Source organism: Saccopteryx bilineata, chromosome 5 (assembly GCF_036850765.1).
Source record: "Saccopteryx bilineata isolate mSacBil1 chromosome 5, mSacBil1_pri_phased_curated, whole genome shotgun sequence".
NCBI lineage: Eukaryota > Metazoa > Chordata > Mammalia > Chiroptera > Emballonuridae > Saccopteryx > Saccopteryx bilineata.
In genome coordinates, this window is record NC_089494.1 from 117155728 (window position 1) to 117173622 (window position 17895).

The following is a 17895-nucleotide window of genomic DNA, read 5'->3' on the forward strand; positions in this document are numbered from 1 at the left end:
TGTGAGCATGAAGGAGACAGGGAATGCAAGCTGCCCAGGTCACAGTGAGGGCCATAACTGGACTCCTGCCTCCCTCAGTCTCTCCACACTCTGCCATTCGGGATAAAGTGAGCTACTCTGCACTGAGCTGCTGGTGACATAGAAATGTCCCAGATCTACTGAGCTCATGCTGACCCTGAGGAGAACAGCTTTTCACAGAACTCCAGGAATCATAGGTGTCACCTGCATGAAGTAGTTAGTCAGTGTATCTAACACACGGAGGTTAAACGTCTAGAATTAAGGTGCCAGAAGCTGTGCTTCCAGACAGTACGTGTGAGGTGCTCTCTTCTACCGAGGTTCAAGAGAGCTTCTGAGACGGATGCCTTTTGGCAGGGCCTTACTTCCCTCTATATGTCACCCCCCCCTGCTCCTGGTGAGCCACCCGCCTCCGGGTAAATCTTCGGCTTGCCCCTATGCTCTGTAACATAAAAAGCAAAGATTATAGATATAAGCATACCATGAGCAAAAGTAAACACAGGCCAGAGAGAAGGGAGGGCAGGACAGAGAGCAGACAGGGGCCAAGAAGGCAAGGAGTCAAAGGGGATGGGGCATATTCATGAAGGACAGTGGATCAAACAGGCCCTTAGGCCACACTCCACCTTGGAGCTACAAAAATTATTCCAATTCCACTGACTCTGCAACAGTCTGGTAAGAAACAGGAGGAATTATTCCTTTTCAAAGTTAATAAAAAAAAATAATAGTGTCTAGCTAGGAAAAGCATGATTTCCTTATCTAACTTAAAAAAAAAAAGGAGATCACTACTCAGAATATTGATGAATGTTTATTTAAAGATAAGGTTTCTTTGAGAGCACAGAACTTGTTAAAATTTGGATTGCATATTTTAAGTTCACAAAGTTTGATTTGGCCCTGTCACAGACACATCAAAATAAATGGCTCAATTATTATTATTTTTTTGGGTATTTTTCTGAAGTAAGAAGTAGGGAGGCAGAGAGATAGACTCTCCTGCATGTGCCCCATCAGGATCCACCTGGCATACTAGGGGGCGATGCACTGCCCCTCTGGGGCATTGCTTCCTTGCAACCGGAGACATTCTAACACCTGAGGCAGAGGACATGGAGCTGTCCTCAGCGCCTGGGCCAACTTTGCTCCTGTGGAGCTTTGGCTGTGGGAGAGGAAGCGAGAGAGAGAAAGGAGAGAGGAGAAGGGTGAAAAAGCAGATGGGTGCTTCTCCTGTGTGCCCCGGCTGGGAATTGAACCCAGGACTTCCACACGCCGGGCCGATACTCTACCACTGAGCCAACCGGCCAGGGCTCAATAAAATTTTTTTTTTTTTAATTATAAAGCAGGCCCTGGCCGGTTGGCTCAGCGGTAGAGCGTCGGCCTGGCGTGCGGGGGACCCGAGTCCGATTCCCGGCCAGGGCACATAGGAGAAGCGCCCATTTGCTTCTCCACCCCCACCCCCTCCTTCCTCTCTGTCTCTCTCTTCCCCTCCCGCAGCCAAGGCTCCATTGGAGCAAAGATGGCCCGGGCGCTGGGGATGGCTCCTTGGCCTCTGTCCCAGGCGCTAGAGTGGCTCTGGTAGTGGCAGAGCGACGACCCGACCCGGAGGGGCAGAGCGTCGGCCCCTGGTGGGCGTGCCGGGTGGATCCCGGTCGGGTGCATGCGGGAGTCTGTCTGACTGTCTCTCCCCGTTTCCAGCTTCAGAAAAATACAAAATAAATAAATAAATAAATAAATTATAAAGCAAATGTTCAGAAATGATGACGGGAATCAAACTCTTCCCAGTAGGTATGCCCCGTTTAGTGCTGCAATCATTTGGGAGCAAAGAAAAGGTGGGCACCACCTTCTGAGAAAAGCTGGGAAGACCTTATAAAAACAGGACTGACCCCTGAGTTTTAGTATCCACCCCAGTACCAGGCAAACCCCACCTTTGGTAAAAGACTGGCTCTGCTATAAGTTCTGGGATTCAAAGTGCGGAGTCTACATGGACCTGAACCTAGCAGGTGAGGGCTCACTTAGCTAGGCTCAGGACCAGTGGGAGAAATGGAGGGTGGAAAAGCTCTAGGTTTGAGGACCAAAGACCTGAGTTTGGATCTGGCTGTGCGATCTGATGGTCTTGGGGAAAATGTCTTCTCTTTTCTACGCCTCAGTTCCCTCATCAGTAAAATGAGGGAGAGAATCTAAATGAAGAATTTTTACGTGATTCTGGATTATAGAAAATTAGCTTCTAACCTACTTGATCAGTACTCTCCCCTGAAAAATGCACACACAAAATTGTAGGAGACAGACTCTGGTTAAAATAAGAGAAAGATCAGAAGACTTACTCTTTTTCTTTTTAAGTGAGAGGAGTGGAAATAGAGAGACTCCCAACTCCCACATGTGCCCCAACCAGGATATACCCAGCAACCCGTCTGGGCCTGATGCTCTAATCAACTGAGTTCTCTTTAGTTCCTGAGGCCTATGCTGAGACCAACCTAGCTATCCTCAGCACTCAGGGCTCATGCCCAAAAGAATTGAGCCACTGGCTGCAGGAGGGGAAGAGAGAGAAAGTAGGGGGAGGAGGAAGGGGAGAAGCAGTTGGTCACTTCACATCCTGACTGATTCCAGGATGTCCACATGCCGGGATTGATGCTCTATCCACTGAGCAGCTGGCCAGGGCTAGACTACTAGAGTTTTAAAGGAAAAGAAAAACAAAAACCATACCTAAACCCTACATACATAGATCCCCAAATTAGAAGCTTCTGGCAAAGTGACAGTCAAGTTTCACTGGGAAACACCAAGGGCAACCGAGTCAAGGTGAGTCTGAAAGTATGTGAGGCAGAGAGGCCTGCTAACACAGTGCCCCCTCAGAGCACAGTGTCCCTCCACCTGCCCTGTCAAGGCACCGGCGGCCTCAGCATGGAGACCTGGCCTGCAGGAGTTACACGGCAGCCCAGAGCTCTCGGACTGAAACCAGCAGAATTTTCTGCTTTTGTCCCTGAGCCAATTTAAAGGACTTCACATCCGAGAACTTACTATCCTGAGGCATGATAAGACCCCTCAGGAGAACAATAAACAGCAAATGGCTTATTTAATTCTTTAATTTGGACTTCTGAGGGCCCACTGTCAAAGTTTCCAAGTTTAAGATCAGTACGCCCACTTGAAAGACAGACCCCTTTCAAGAGGATAGCTAGCAAGTGCCACACACTGAAGATGGCTCAGTGTCACCTTCACATTTCACTGAGGAGAACACACCTTCTGGTGTGTGAAACAACTGACATCATATACATAAAAGAACATCCACTTTATTTCTTTTGTCTGTGTGTGTGCACATATTCTCATTGGAGAGAAGCTATTGAGGTTAAAAACAAAACAAAACAAAACAAAACAAAACAAAAACAACAGGAAAAGAAAAAACACAAGTCAGCATAAGTTAGCTGCCTCTTTCAAAAGACACACACAGCCCTGGCCGGTTGGCTCAGTGGTAGAGCGTCGGCCTGGCATGCAGGAGTCCCGGGTTCGATTCCCGGCCAGGGCACACAGGAGAGGCGCCCATCCGCTTCTCCACCCCTCCCCCTCTCCTTCCTCTCTGTCTCTCTCTTCCCCTCCCTCAGCCGAGGCTCCACTGGAGCAAAGTTGGCCCGGGCACTGAGGATGTCTCTATGGCCTCTGCCTCAGGCGCTAGAATGGCTCTGGGTGTGACAGAGCAACGCCCCAAATATGCAGAGCATCGCCCCTTGGTGGGCGTGCCGGTGGATCCCGGTCGGGCGCATGTGGGAGTCTGTCTGACTGCGTCCCCGTTTCCAACTTCAGGAAAAAAAAAAAAAAAAGACACACACAGCCTGGTCTCCACTGGGGTCCACCAGCAGTCACCATGCATCACCCGACATTATGGTGCCTCCTGAGACCCTTTCCTCATCTGGAAATAATTCTGTTGACTATATTTTATTAGTTCATCTGGTCCTCACATTTTTAAAATTAGTTATTATAAAATGGAAATCTTTTGTTCAAATATGAGTGCTTATCACTATCATGCAACCACACTAGTTTTTGAAAGCATGAGTAGTCACTGGTTTGAAAACACATCTACTGTGTATGTAACTGTGCTGTGGTAGGGCTATTAGGCGGGGAAGTGCTCAGACAGAGCACGAGAGCCCCACCCTTGCAGAGCCTACAGTCCTGGTGGAGCTCTGAGGAGGTCAAACAGGGCACTGTTCAGTAGTCATGCAACTGCTGATCAGAGCAAACCCAGGACTCAGGCTTTGGATCTTTCCATAGATCTCAGACTCGCTCTCATTTCAATTCCCTGCATCCACGAGTATGCACATGAAATAGTCATATGTGAGCCAAGACACTGAGCTGAGCAAGTGGTTACGTCTCTCACCTTGTGGTCACAGCCATTGCTGGTGGTATTAACTTTTCTAAAGTTTTTTTTTTTTTTTTTTTGTATTTTTCTGAAGCTGGAAACGGGGATAGACAGTCAGACAGACTCCTGCATGCGCCCGACCGGGATCCACCCGGCACGCACACCAGGGGGCGATGCTCTGCCCATCCGGGGCGTCGCTCTGTTGCAACCAGAGCCACTCTAGTGCCTGGGGCAGAGGCCAAGGAGCCATCCCCAGCGCCCGGGCCATCTTTGCTCCAATGGAGCCTCGGCTGCGGGAGGGGAAGAGAGAGACAGAGAGGAAGGAGAGGGGGAGGGGTGGAGAAGCAGATGGGCACTTCTCCTGTGTGCCCTGGCCAGGAATCGAACCCGGAATTTCTGCATGCCAGGCCGACGCTCCACCACTGAGCCAACCGGCCAGGGCCTCTAAAGTTTTAAATGTACAGTTCTGTTTTCCACATTGTCTTTTATAGGATGTGTGTTACTGAAATAATTTTTACTTAGGATGGCTCCACCTTCTCACCAGTCTCAGTAGGGCTCTAGTAGTCAAAGTAGTGAGCTACGGGCTGGGACTAGTGAGCCACTGGACAAGGATTTATCGAGGGCCAATGTCCATAGTATGTGTGCTGTGCATGGAAACAGAGCCTTCCTGCTCTCTGACTGGCATCGGAGGTGCCAGGGACGGCTGGCACAGTGGGCCAGCATGGTGCATGTGCAGGAGCGAATAGAGGCAGCAGGCAGAGCCAAAGGGGAGCTCGCTGGAGGGGCGCTGGGAAGGAGCCGGAGCCGGCCCAGCGCAGCACCTGCCTTCGTCAGCACAGGCCAGGAACCGTGTCACCTGTTCTCCCATTTAGCTCTCACAAGAAACTTGGTGATAATATTTCACACATTTCTATTTTACACATGAGGAAACAGAGGTTCGGCAGGTAAAATATGTCCTCCAAGGCTCTGGGGCAAGGAGGCATAGGTTCTAGGACCTGTCTGGGACTTGTTCTAGGGTGTCAGAGTCATTCGTCAAAGCCAACCTAGATCTCCCACTTCACATGGCCAGAGGCTGAATGCCACAGGAAAATGAAAACCCCCTTCCTTTGATCAAAGCCACGGGAAGCACTGACGGGGGAAATCCCCGGGAACTGGCCAGCCCACTGTACATGGAAAGTCAGGAACTGGCCGTCGGCACTGGCCCTCGAACTGCACTGCTGCTCGGCCACCATGGCAGCAGCAGGACTTTACCCTGTGTTTCCACACGGGCTGAGTTCAAAGGAAGAAACTGGGGAAACCGCTCCTCTGTCCCAGCACGACCACCGCACCCCAGCCTGTCTCAGCAGTCCTGGGCTTCGGGCCCGGCTCACCTCCTTGTGAGAGTCTTTGTGGGCTTCCAGAGTCTTCATGATCGTCAGCTCGGCGTAGTTTTTAAATCTGGCTGGCTGGTTCCTCAGGATTTCCCGTAAGACTCTCAGTGCTAATGCGCGGATGGAGTGCTGGGTACAAGAAGACAGAAGACGTCAGCACGCAGTGCACAGCGCTGCACTGGACACAGCAGTCAGCAGGGCCCAACAGGCACAGAGCACCTACTCCAGGGCTCCCTGGCACCCTGCAGATACCTTTACAGGTGACCCTCTAGACAGCCAGCTCCCTCAGGCAGGCCTGTGCCTGTGGGACATTCCGGGGGCCCAGCAATGACAGGGATCTGATGAAGGTTTCTTGAATGAGCCAAATGATGACCAAAAGAGGACAATCTATCTCTGGGGAATTTCCAGAGATCTTGAGCCTTAGATATGCAAATTACCTTTTGTAAAATGTACAAAAGGTCAGTCAAAAGCATCTGAACACTGCAACAACATGACCTGAAAGACTGAACTCTCTGAGGACAGCTGGAGACCTATCACTATTCCTGACCTTCTTTCTGTATGATGAGATCACAGGTGAGGGCAATTGCACAGGCCTTGAGGTGCCTGAGGACCTCGAGGCCCCAGTCATGTGTCTGGAAGAAAGCCACTCCAAATAGACTCCTAATCTCAATAAAAGAGAACGGCGTTTACACCAAACACGGCCACAAGGTACTTCCTGATTCTTTGTCACTCATCTGTACAATGTACACACTAACACACCATCTACCTGCCCTCTGCCTGACATCACCTTATCTTCCAACGACAAAGCCCAACCAAGTACAAGTGCTTCAGAAGCCAACATTCAGTTTTACAGAGATCTTTTATCACCATTCTTCCAGCTTTCCTCAGCCCTACACCAAACCACTAATCCTAAGTATCATCAAGCAATGTGAGTCACCATGATATTCACCAGCTTCCTGCTCAACTCTCTCCCATTGAAGTTACCACCCCTGTAACCCTGGGCATGACTTTTACAATGGGCTGTGTCAGAGTTCCGCCCTACCCTGCTCGTAGGGCTCTTCACCAGGTGTACATTACTTCTGTTTCTGCTAGCAAACGCAAAGCCCAGTGCACAGGGATGGAGTTCACCTCGGACAACCCTCCTACCTTTATCACTGTCCCCGTATAAGGGACCAGCTGTACCGGGGGAGGAAGGCAGGACTGGATTCTTCCCTTCTTTAAGAGTTATACAGTAAATGTCTAGTTTGTTGCATTCAGATGGCTCTGTGTCAAGAGGACCTTTTACTTTAAAAATAATCCATGGTTCCTGTTGCTTGACCAATTAGGGTTACTGAACCGCTGACATACCCAGAGGTAAAACGTTTCTCAGTTAAATATGAAACATAAAATTCACAAGGATTATAAAAAAATGACATTCTATGCTAACAAAGTTTTAAGAAATTGTAGGTGTTAATATGATCTGATGCAGGAACAAGTTTCCCTCAACTACTACAAAGCCAATTATAGAAAAAACTTGCACACGAGCTAGGATGGAACTTGTCCCTGACAAAAACATGACTTTGCTAACTGGCGCTTGAGAAACACTGCTCACAAAAAGTAAGGGATCGGGGACGTGCAGGCACTCCAGCACTTTCAGCCTTTCGTACAGTGCCTTTTCACCAATGAAACAAAAGCTGGTTTTGTATCTCATTTGCATAATAGAACAACTTTCTTTGACTAGTTGTTTGCTTTTCAGATGTTCATGTTTAACTCTCTGAATAGTACAAATGTTCATGTACGTCCTTGTGCCTCCTGACCATCCAGAGTATGGTCGTACACGTACGTCTTTAAACTTTGTGCTGGAGAATATAAAAATGGGTGAATGCGTCTCAAAACATACTACAATCATGTTAGCTCAAAGATGGTGTCACCAAAGAGAGGTCAACATGCTAACTACAATTCATGAGGACTTGATGATTGAAACAGGCAAAAGTGATTACACTACTGAGCAAAAACATTACCAAGCCACTAAGTGGTTAGGTATAATGAGAATATGGGTTTGATTGACAAGGTTGATATGCAAATAAGTTTCACCGGAAATGTAAGAAAAGCCATGAAATGATATATAAAACTTTTTCATGAAATTAACAATGCTGTTTTGAACTCATACATTGTGTATCAGATGAAGACTGGAAGACCACAGCTATATGACTTCAGACTGAAGCTCACTGATCAGCTTTTGGAGGAGTCTGTGAAAAGAGATCACTCAAAGGAGGCTGACCATTGTCAGTAGAAGACAGCCTTCATCTTTCAGGGCGTCACTTCCCAAAGCCAGTCCCTGCAACAGCCTCAAAGGATAAGCCACAACGAAAATGCTTCATATGTCGGCACACTATAAGAAGGGAGCGTGAACAGGGACACAAGGGTGATGTGCATTGGATGTAACACACCATTTTGCCTGCATCCATGTTTTGAGGAATACCACAGTTTGAAAAATGTTTAAACGTAAGGAATAAATAAAAATATCTAAAAATCATCCTAAGAATAACATCATATGTGAGTACATATTTGAGATTCTGCTAACAATACTTCTTTTATTTACAGATGGGAGGTATGTGAGAATTGCATGAGATAACAAAAACTTTTATTTTAAAAATGTATAAGGGAAGATGGCGATGGAGTAGGCAGACGTACCAACTTCCACCTCCCAGAACCAAAGTGGATTACAAATTAATTTTAAGAACCATCATCTGGAAAGACCAACTTTGGACTAAACTAAGAGGACTCTTCAACCAAGGAGTACTGAAGAAGGCACACCGAGACTGGTAGGAAAAGCGGAAACGCGGAGAGGGCTGCTCAGCTCCCCAGAGTGAACGGCAGCAGGGAGAGACTCGCGTGGTGGGAAGTGAGTTTAGCAGAAAGGGGAGGGTCCTGAGCCCCAGGAACAAAGCCCCAGCCTGCAGCCCCAGAGCCTAGAAGAGGCGTATGGACAGTATTTAGCTGGAAACAAGACAGGATACTGTTTGTGAGAAAGAGACTGATTTCTCAGACCCAGGATTCCTCTTAAAGGGACCGTGCAGAACACCTCTCTCACAACCACTCACCCGGGGCTCCGGGGGCAGGGAGAGAGAAGAGAACCGGAGTAGCAGGAAGAGAGTGTAATCTAGGAGGCACAGGGAGAAACACTTTGAGGGACAGCCACCCTAACCCCTGGGACGAGTCACTCCTCAAATCTGAAGTGAATATTTCCCCCGGAAACAGCAATACCAGCAAAGGGAAGCAGGACACCAGCCAAACAAGCTCTCCCGCGGCACTCAGAGCAGTCGCTTAGAAGGAGGGAGCTTTGGGGACTACAGTAGTGAGTCTTAGGGTCTGAGATGCAGCACCCGCACCCACATGGCTGAGGGCTCACCCGAGGGTGGTGGCAGGACGCGGAAGCACGGTTCTGTCGGCAAGGGCAGATGCCGGCTGGCCACCACTGAGGCCCAGGTGTGAGCTCAATCTTGCCCGGCTGGGGAGGAGGGGACACGCGAAAGTGGTCAAGCCCAGCTGCGGGCTGCCTGCAATCCAGCCTGCAGGGGAAGGGCAGGAGCCCTGGAAGGGGCAGAGACCCGCCCTTGAGCAAGGGCGCAGGAGCACAGCCTTGCCCTGCCCATGGAACCGAGGCTTGTGGCCTGATTTGGGAGCCAGCTCCTCCTGCGGGGGTTGAGCCAAAAGCCCAGAACAGGAGGAGTCCTGCTACTGAGTGTGGGCACACAGTCACCCCTGGCCTGTGGAGCCAAGGCTTACAGCCGTTTCACGAGCAGGCTCCTCTTGCAAGGGCGGGGCGAAAGCCCAGAATCAGGCAGAGACCTGCAGCTGAGCAAAGGTGCTCACCCCTGCCCTCAGGGCCAAGCATAACGATACCCGCAGGGGTGGCGGGGCGAAGGTCAAGGCCACCAAGGCTTGTACACCGGAGCACACGATCATAGCCACTCCCGTGAAGGAGAGGAAGAACCATAGCAACAGCTCCAGTGGGCAGGAACTGGCAATGCCCATACCCAACCCATACCCAACCACCCTATGCAGCAACAGCAGAGGGGGTGGTGGGCCTGCAGACAGACCACAGCTAGGGAACACAGAGGCCATACCCAGTGGACTCCAGGGGCCAAAGCCTTCTTTTACACAGACAAAATGAGAAAGTAGAGAAATGCAACACAAATGAATCAAGAGAAATCCTCAGAAAAGGGCCTGAATGAGTCAGATATAACCAAATTACCAGATGCAGAGTTTAAAATAATGATTGTTAGGATGCTCAAAGATATTAGAACAACAATAGATGGTCATTACAAACACCTAAAGAGATAGCAAATATAAAAAAGGACATTGAGATAATAAAAAAGAATCATAAGAAATGACAAATACAATATCAGAAATGAAGAACACAATGGAAGTAATTAAAAGTAGGATGGATGAAGCTGAGGATCGAATCAGCGAGTTAGAGGACAAGATAAATAAAGGCACAGAAGCAGAGCAGAAAAAAGAAAAGAGACTCAAAAAGTCTGAGGAAACTCTAAGAGAGCTCTGTGACAACATGAAGAGAAATAACATCCGTATCATAGTGGTTCCTAAAGAAGAGAAAGAACAAGGGATAGAGATTTTGTTCAAGCATATCATAGCTGAAAACTTCCCCCAATTAAGGCAGGAAAACATCTCACAAGTTCAAGAAGCGCAGAGAACTCCATTAAGGAGAAACCCAAAGAAATCTACACCAAGACACATCATAATTAAAATACCAAAGCTAAGTGATAAAGAGAAAATATTAAAAGCTGCTAGAGAAAAAAAGACTATCACCTACAAAGGAGCTCCCATAAGGATGACTTCTGACTTCTCAACAGAAGCACTTGAGGCCAGAAGGGAATGGCAAGAAATATTCAAAGTAATGCAGAACAAGAGCCTACAACCAAGACTACTTCATCCAGCAAGGCTATCGTTTAAAATTGAAGGAGAAATAAAAAGCTTTCCAGACAAAAAAAACCTCAAGGAATTAATTACAACCAAATCAATGCTGCAGGAAATGCTAAGGGGCCTGCTGTAAACAGATCAAAGCAGAAAAAGAATATAGCAAAAGAGAAATACAGTTTTAAAGAATAAAATGGCAATAAACAACTACATATCAATAATGACCTTAAATGTAAATGGATTAAATGATCCGATTAAAAATGTGTAAGGCAACATTAAAAAAAAGCAAATGTATGTTCTTCTTGTTTCCATAAATTGGTTATCAAACAAACATGATTTTAAGTTAATAAAACTGGAACTGGAACTAATTTCATTTTTTGAAAAGAAATTCACTCCCAGGGGTCAGTGAGCATGAAAAAACTAACTACTCAAAGGGTTAATTAAAAAACAAAACAAAACAACCAACTGCTTCTTTTTTTGTCGCTTCATATTCATTTTGAATATCCCCTAATTTTGTGAGCAGTATATTTCACACCGCTTTTGCTGTGACTAGTACACACCACACAGAGAACAGAGACCAAGATGGAACTGGCCCCGGGAAGGGGTGTGGCAACAAGAATGCTCATGTCCTCGTCCCTGAGGGTCTCCAGCAGGAGTAGAGACCAGGATAGAACCGGCCCGGCAACGGGTGTGGGAACAAGAGTGCTCACGTCCTTGTCCCCGAGGGTCTCCAGCAGCAGCAGCAGGATGGTCTTGAAGTGCTCCTCCCAGACGCCCAGGCTGTCTTCTCGGGTGATCTTGAGCAGCTCCAGCAGGGCACCCTTTCGCTCTTCCACCCGCTCATTGTGGTTGGACAGCTCTTTCAGAAGATCAGCCACCAGGTCAGAGTGGTCAATGGGCACTTGTGGAAAACAAGACAAAATTTACTGCACAGGAGACACTGGCCCCCGTGCGTCCCCCGCTGCCCAGCCTCACCCTCTACACTGCTGGCAGGCCGTCTCACCAAATTAACTGTGAAACCTGAGGCGGGAGCAGGTGTCAAGCACCTGTATTCAACACCTCCACCTGCCTTACCATCTTTTCCCTTCTGTTTCAGACAGAGGAGAAACTGCTAGTTTATACATCGACTTCATACAGAGAAGACACCCTCCAAAAGCCCATCCTTGGCTGTCATCTTTATCCAAATTCTATTTCCAGTGCAATAGTCCTAAGTCAGGCCCTACTGCCGGAACAGTCTCTTGCTAGATCAAACCCACAGAAACGCACACATTTTCCTCAAGCCATTCCTATCATATCCGATATCCTTCCCCATTTTCGAAATGTCAAGTTTTAGAACTAGCACCAGTAAACAAGGCAGGCTGTAAAACTTGCCAGATCTCTTAGCGTAACTACTTGCAAGGACATGAAGCATGGTTTCTATGACAGGATAGCATATCCTTCCTTTTTGCATGTTCTTTAAGAGACCTCAATTCTGAACTCACTTTAAATAGAAAGGAGGAAGAAACAAATCAGTCAAATCGTCAGAAACTACATAAGTTTGTATTTGCATACTTCTTTAGATTCTAAAATTGGGAAACAAAAGAAAGTGTGAAATGTTAAAGAATTCTAACATTTCTGCCCTGCTATTCCACCTTTTTCCTTAAGCCTTTTATTATATAGCTGCTCAGTAAGTAACAACCAACATCTGAGTCTCCGCTTTATCTTCTACAAGATCAACAACACATGGTAAGTTAAATGACGCATTGATTCTATGAGCAATGAAAGGACAGTCCAGCACTCCAGAAAGTGCAAGTCATAGTGAACACTGTGCTGCTGCCTACTGCCCAGGAAACAGATGCTGGGAGTACACTGAGCTGCTCCCACGGCAGTGAGCCCGGGATGAAGCTTTCAAAGCCCCGAGACAATTCCTCATCTCACAGGGCTGGAGGACGTTGCATCCACCTCAGCATTCCCTCTGCCGGGTCCACCAACAGAGTGCAGTCTAATCTCCTGTGCCCCGCTGAGCCCGACCTGCCTCCAGCCAGCCCTTCACTCATCGGTGTGATTGGGATGAGTCTGTTTCCCCAACAAGCCTTGAGCTCTGGGAGGCCAGAACTGCCTCATTTACCTCTCCGATCCTCACAAGCCACATGCTTCATGACACACAGGAGGCACTCTGAATGTTGTTTAGAGTTCTAATTTAATGTTTCAGTCAAAATTAAAAACAACATTAAACAGGCTTGAACACAAAACATCCACATATATAATTTTTAAAAAATGACTACTAGGTTGGGCTGGCTTTAGCTCACGCAGTTCCTTTGTCATAGCAGACAGCTAAATGACTACTAAGTTGAAATATATACCAAGATGTGTAAATATAACAATGAGGTGAAAAACTAACGATTAGGTTCCAAATAAAAATACCATCAAACCAAAGCATACCTATCAGATGTTACTCAGTAATGGTCACTGGTCCTAACAAAGTCAGAAAGAAGCCAACTAGCTCTATGCCACACTGAGTATGCTATGTTTGGGGTAACCTCACCTTTCTGACCCTCAGTCTCCCAACCAGTGAAATGGAACCGATCCCCACTCTCTCTCTTGGGTAATACACGTATACAAAGTGTAGCAGGCCTACACAGGAATGCACACACTCAGTGTGCATCAGATCCCGCCTCGCAGGAACAAGACGGCACTGTGACAGGCGAGGGAACCTCTCAGTGGGCCTCAGAATCTGACTTCCACAGCTTGGAACTGAGCCAGAGGCCGTCACAAACGCTGAGCCCGGCCGGGGCTGGGGCTGCTTGAGCTTCATTTCCCAGATTACTACCTCCTACTTCCTCTGTCCTTCAGAGCTCCACTCAGCCCTGGCTCCTCGTGAGGCCTTCCTGATGGGGACAGTCAGCCTTCCTTTGCCGCAGCTGTCACAACTGTAATTTGAGGTCACCTGTGTGACTCCTTATTTCCTGACTGCCTTGGTGACCAGACTCCACTCTCCTAGAGGGCAGGGTGGGGAGGACTGTGTCCACTGTGACGCCTTCCATGTCCAAACACATGGCAGGAGCTCGACCTGTAGCTGCTGGCAAAAGACTAACCGAACAGACCTGACATTTTCATTTACGTTTGACCAGTGTGCCCAGAGAGTTGGTGACAAAAGGGGAAGCCCATGGAGGACAACCACAGAAAGACAAACCATCTCGAAGCTGCTCCATGTCATCGTCAAACACAGCCTCCTTGAGGGCGGTCTTGTCATAGGTGTTGATGGTGTCCGAGTAGGGGTACAGGTTGTAGTCGCGCCCCCGTGGCCCCGGGAAGGCACGTGGAGGCTGGGTGTTGAGGAGAGAGGTCTTGTTATCCAGAGCTGTCCTGCCCCCTTCTACCACGTCGCTGCCTCCCCGGCCCTCTGTAGCGGGGACGGCCACGCCACCGTCACGGGACACCTGGAGCACGAGACACCGTTAGTTCCTTTGCAGGGCTCTCTTTGAAGTTTCAGAAGCTTAAGTATAGTCAGAAATTTCTCACTTGAAATCTGGGCACTAACAAAAGCACAGATATTAGAATTTTAATTTGTAACTACCTAATTCATAAATTACCTTAAAGGGAAGTGAATGTGCTTATATTTTCATTATTTACACATAAAATCTGTTTTACTTTGTAACAGGGATTAAGTTTACTCAAACATTTTTGTATGTATCCGACCATGCAGGAGCCAGCCAGCGGCTCGGGACCTCTAACAAGGTGGACTCAGCAGCCCACAGGCAGCTCCTTCTTCCCTCGGGTGCTTCCGACTCTCAGAGCTGGTCTTCTACAAAGCACAGTCCTGGCCCTCTGTTCCCTGCCTCCACTCTCAGGGGTCCTCTCTCCTGAGTTGCATGAGCCTGTCCGGCACCCTTTGCAGGGTGGCCCTGTGACAAGAGCAAGCATGGGCAAATGCTGGGAAGAGAGCAAGGCTGTCTCCTCATCCCAGACGTGTGACTGAACACAATGAAACACTTCAGGTGGCCAGGCTGCACTGATTTTTTTTTATAAATTGTGCTATCATATACACATGTCATTTTAGTCCCTAAATTCCTCGTGTATAATTCAGTGACATTAAATCTATTCACAGTGTTGTATAACCATCACCACTATATTAGATTTGGGGCAAAACTTTTTCATCTTTCCTAACTAAAGGTCCATATCCATTATATAGTAATTCCCCGCCCCAGCTCTGTAACTTCTACTCTACTTTAACTCTATTAGGGCAACTACTCCAGGTGTCTCGTGTCAGTGGAGGCATACAGTAGTTATCCTCCTGTGTTTGGCTTCTCTCACTCAGCATAACATTTTCAAGTTCCATTCATGTTGTAACACATGAAAGCATTACATTTCTTTTGTTAAGGCTGAATAATATTCCATTGCATGTATATATTGCACTTTTCAAATCCTGTTGATGGATACGGGGCTGCTCTACCTTTTGGTTATTATGAATAATGCTCCTGTGAACACTGGTAAATAAATAATGTGTTCAAGTCTCTTGTTTCAATTTTTTTGTATATATGCCTAGTAAAATCGTTGGAACACATTTGGTTAACAGCACCCTACCCCCAAAGAATATATTAATATAATTATTAAGAGGCAAAAGAATACATATTGATACACACACACACACACACACAATACACATAGTTTTGAACAAAATGACTCAACAGGGGATTTCCTCTCAGGGAAGAAAATTCATAGATGATTTTAATTTTTCTCTCTTTATAACTCTCTTCTAAAAATAAAAATATTATAATGAAAAAATCATTTATAAAGTTATGGAGAGTTTTCAAAATTAAAGACATTTTAGCCCTGGCTGGTTGGCTCAGTGGCAGAGCGTCGGCCTGACATGCAGAAGTCCCGGGTTCGATTCCCGGCCAGGGCACACAGAAGCGCCCATCTGCTTCTCCACTTCTCCCCCTCTCCTTTCTCTCTGTCTCTCTCTTACCCTCCCGCAGCGAAGCTCCATTGGAACAAAGATGGCCCGGGCGCTGGGGATGGCTTTTTGGCCTCTGTCCCAGGTGCTAGAGTGGCTCTGGTCGTGACATAGCGATGCCCTGGAGGGGCAGAGCGTCGCCCCCTGGTGGGTGTGCCGGGTGGATCCCGGTCGGGTGCATGCGGGAGTCTGTCTGACTGTCTATCCCCGTTTCCAGCTTCAGAAAAATACAAAAAAAAAAAAAAGATTTTAAAAATAAAGCTAAACTTGGCCCTGGCCGGTTGGCTCAGTGGTAGAGCGTCGGCCTGGTGTGCGGAAGTCCCGGGTTCGATTCCCGGCCAGGGCACACAGGAGAAGCGCCCATCTGCTTCTCCACCCCTCCCCCTCTCCTTCCTCTCTGTCTCTCTCTTCCCCTCCCGCAGCTGAGGCTCCATTGGAGCAAAAGATGGCCCAGGCGCTGGGGAGGGCTCCTTGGCCTCTGTCCCAGACACTAGAGTGGCTCTGGTCGTGACAGAGCGACGCCCCGGATGGGCAGAGCATCGCCCCCTGGTGGGCGTGCCGGGTGGATCCCGGTCAGGCGCATGCAGGAGTCTGTCTGACTGCCTCCCCGTTTCCAGCTTCAGAAAAATACAAAAAAAAAAAAGAAATAATAATAATAAAAATAAAGCTAAACTATCCTCACTCACTTTTAACAAAAACCTCATTCACTACCCCAGTCCCAGTCGACACACATACGTCAGGGCCTGGAACCACAGTGTGTAGCTACTGCGTCCTGGGCCTTCCTCATCAAATAAGTGCGTCCCATGTAAAAAAAACTTTTATAGCCATACTATCTAAGCATACCACTATTTCCACGTGTGTTATAATAAGACTTACTCAATTGTTCCTTTTATTGACTTTTTAACATCTTTGGTTTAGTTAGTTCATTATAGCTAACGCTAAAATAAAGCACTCTGTGTCAGTAATATCTTTTCCTCTTGCTGAGTTTGTTGAAAGTTAGAGTATTAGATAAAGGGTATGGAACTTAAAACCACTTTTGCTAAATATAATTTACTAAGCTCCAAAATGACTAGCACTGCGCCATGCCACCAACATTAGATAAGCTCCTCACATCCTTTCTGGTGCTGAGTGCTACGTTTCCTACTTGAGACAAAGAAGAACACTTTAGAAGTGGAATAAAACATCAGGCATAGGTCCTGCTGGACTTCTGTGACCAGTCCTAAGGAGAGACTTTCCACATGTTCCATGTTTCTGTATCTGCTTTTGTGAAGCACTAGATCCCACCTAGTCTGGTACCCACCCCTATGAACTGGTCTCACTACAATGGGGCATGTGTCAAGCTTAAGAAGTGCTGGACTGGCTCCTGAGACTCATGTTCAAGGATTCACAGCTATCTCAGCTTCTCAGTAAAAATTTTGGTAATGCTTCAGTTTTCACTTTCCATCAAGGCCGCACCCTGCAGCAGGCACAGCTCATCTCTAATGTCAGGCCCGACAGTTACACTCTACTCCTCTCGCCTCGCAGCTCTTACTTGCCACACTCCAACTCGCCCTGCACCTTGGTAATGCTGGAGCTTCTTGCCTCAGGCTCTGCTTCCTCACTGGCACACTTCATTCCTTTCAACTATCATCACAGGTTTTTTATGCTTTAAAAAATTAAAGGCCCTGGCCAGTTGGCTCAGTGGTAGAGTGTCGGTCTGGCATGTGGAAGTCCCGGGTTCGATTCCCGGCCAGGGCACACAGGAGAAGCGCCCATCTGCTTCTCCACCCCTCCCCTTCTCCTTCTTCCCATACTGCAGCCAAGGCTCCACTGGAGCAAAGCTGGCCCAGGCACCGATGATGGCTCCATGGCCTCTGCCTCAGGCACTAGAATAGCTCTGGTTGCAACGGAGGAACGCCCCACATGGGCAGAGCATCGCCCCCTGGTGGGCATGCCGGGTGAATCCCGGTTGGGCACATGCGTCTCTCTGCCTCTCATTTCAGAAAAATACAAAGAAAAAAATAATAAATAAATAAACAAACACATAAATAAACTTAAAACACTAAAATGTTTCAAAGTAGGGCACTGAGGACATGACCGTGGCATATCCATGTGAATTATTATCCAGCCATAAAAATTCACATAAGAGTCCTGCCAGGGAAAAGCACTCACATCCTATGCTAAACAAGATGCACACTATGAGGTCACTTTTATCTTAAAAAACACTCTGCATACACCCTGCAACAAATTAATGTACAAATACACATAAAGGGATAGAAAAATACATAGTAAAGTATTATATGACCTCTAGAGATGGTGAGTTTCTTATCAAAATAGTATATATG

General features: G+C 47.4%; 1 protein-coding gene and 2 non-coding genes across 28 annotated transcripts in view; 2 read left to right on the plus strand and 1 right to left on the minus strand.

The window, feature by feature from the left end:
- CLASP1 (cytoplasmic linker associated protein 1) overlaps window positions 1–17895 on the minus strand; it is a 288466-nt gene that overhangs the window by 18973 nt on the left and 251598 nt on the right. For all 26 annotated transcript variants that reach the window (XM_066280483.1, XM_066280480.1, XM_066280481.1 and 23 more), the window contains 3 exons: window positions 13808–14054; window positions 11346–11536; window positions 5716–5844 (listed from right to left, as the gene is read on the minus strand). In XM_066280483.1, coding sequence (XP_066136580.1) covers window positions 5716–5844; window positions 11346–11536; window positions 13808–14054 — 567 coding nt within the window. The remainder of the gene's footprint in view (window positions 1–5715; window positions 5845–11345; window positions 11537–13807; window positions 14055–17895) is intronic.
- On the plus strand, window positions 15445–15520 carry TRNAV-GAC (transfer RNA valine (anticodon GAC)). The gene has a single exon. It is a non-coding gene; the product is annotated as a tRNA-Val (tRNA).
- TRNAT-GGU (transfer RNA threonine (anticodon GGU)) lies at window positions 15842–15917 on the plus strand. Its single transcript has one exon. It is a non-coding gene; the product is annotated as a tRNA-Thr (tRNA).